The sequence below is a fragment of the Mandrillus leucophaeus genome, unplaced genomic scaffold, assembly GCF_000951045.1.
Source record: "Mandrillus leucophaeus isolate KB7577 unplaced genomic scaffold, Mleu.le_1.0 Scaffold1108, whole genome shotgun sequence".
Classification (NCBI taxonomy): Eukaryota; Metazoa; Chordata; class Mammalia; order Primates; family Cercopithecidae; genus Mandrillus; species Mandrillus leucophaeus.
The window spans coordinates 499,413-501,400 of NW_012099299.1; the positions used below are offsets into that span (position 1 = coordinate 499,413).

The following is a 1,988-nucleotide window of genomic DNA, read 5'->3' on the forward strand; positions in this document are numbered from 1 at the left end:
TCTTTGCAATCCTAAAACTGCTCTAAAATAAAATTTATGGTAAGGAGTGACAGAAACATTTGAAAGACAATTTTGCCTCTTTTTAAGAATCATACTTACCCTTAACACATGATCAAATAACCTTGCTCCAAATTATTTATGCATCTAATTTGAATTGTTCACAGTAGCACCTTCGTGGAATGCGTGCATCAACTTTGTTGAGTGTGGCCTTTCCCACTCTGTCAGTTTGGCTTATATGGTGGCTCTTGAATATAATATTTCTCTTACAGTTAGACTGTGTTTCTATTGTTCTCAAATATATAACCCATTTTCTAAACAGTCTTAAACTGAACAACCCCTGACATTTCCTCAGCCCAGCACAGCTGAGTCCTCCCTCAGGGTTTCTGAAAACCACTCTGAGGATGTGGTTTTCACACTGTGTCTGCCGCACAGTAATACATGGCCGTGTCCTCAGATCTCAGACTGCTCAGTTCCATGTAGACTGTGCTTGTGGACGTGTCCCCGGTCATGGTGACTCTGCCCTGGAACTTCTGTGCGTAGCTTGTGCTACCATAACCAGGGTGGATTCCTCCCATCCACTCAAACCCTTGTCCAGGGGCCTGTCGCAGCCAGCTGATAATATAACCGGTGAAAATGTATCCAGAAGCTTTGCAGGAGACCTTCACTGAGGCCCCAGGCTTCTTCACCTCAGCCCCAGACTGCACCAGCTGTTCCTGGGAGTGGGCACCTGCGGAGAGGACACAGTAGAGAATGACAGTCCCCTAAACTGGAAAAAAATATCCCCTCCTGAGCCCTGGAACTAGTTGATCCTTTACCTGGAGCTACTGCCAGCAAGCAGAAGACCCTCCAGGTCCAGTCCATGGTGAAGAGCTTTTCTCTCAGGGGCTTCTGTAGAGAAGGGATGAGGCTATTGGGCAATGCTTTCAGGGCCCAGATATATCCATATTTACCTCAGTAGAGCTAAGGTTATTTGCATATTCATGAGACAGATTATTTCATACTTCAAAGCCTGATCAAGGATGAGAAAGAGAAGATAGATGACCCATCTGCCACACAGGAGTGGGATGCTGATGGTCCAAGCCCTAATGCTGCTTGAGAAAATGCATGCCCTGCTCCACTGCTATTCATGGACAGGATCCTTTCACTGAAGAACAAGTCCCCACAGATTACGCTCCTCACTCTGATCCCATATTTCATTAGCATCAAGACCATCTGATCATTTCTGGACTATAACTGTCCATGACACTGAGCACGTGCCTTGGCCCCATCATGGTCCCCTCAGGCACCAGCACAGCTCACTGTTGACTCTGAGAAACTGACTGTGGATGTTCCATGTGACTCTCCAGCAGGTTCCCCTGAGATCCCCTGGGCGCTCCTGAGACAGTGTCTCCATCACCTGCCTGGTGTCTTGATTCCCCAGGATCTTCAGCAGAAACACTCTGGGTTTACAGAATTGCCCTGAGGTGCATAATTGGAGATGATTTTCTTATGTGATGGACACGAGGAGTCAGAAGTTGAAACAGGAGTTTGGAGCTCTTTATGAACTCATGCTCCCAAAATAACTTCCAAGGAATTTGCGTTTTGGATAATTATGGATTTTATTTTCATCTCTGTTTATTAGTATTTTGTGAAGTATTTAGCCTTTCAGTTCGTATCCAGAGATCCTGATCTTTCCATATTGATTTCTGACTCCTTACGTTTGTGCACCTCCCACACTCTCAGATCTACCACTGCCCTGTCACTCACACAATGTAGGCAACATTACTTAACACTGAAATCTGAATTTTTTGTTCATAGGAATATAGTGACTCCTGCAATTCTGTATCCATTGAATTAGTAAAATCATGCCTATTCTTCATATTCTCACTATGAAGATATTTATAATCTAGAAGTCCAATTTAAAAAATGGTTATCACTGCCTTAAGTTACATGAATTGTTCCATTGTAGCAGGATATTTGAAGGCATATCAGCAACTCGTCGGACAGTT

General features: G+C 44.2%; 1 gene segment (V, D, J or C); it reads right to left on the reverse strand.

Annotated features, from left to right (window-relative positions):
* Positions 1-410: 410 nt before the first annotated feature.
* LOC105548693 lies at positions 411-1,167 on the reverse strand. The segment is given in 2 exon segments: positions 411-727; positions 816-1,167. Coding segments are annotated over 2 exon segments (363 nt in total).
* Positions 1,168-1,988: the final 821 nt, after the last annotated feature.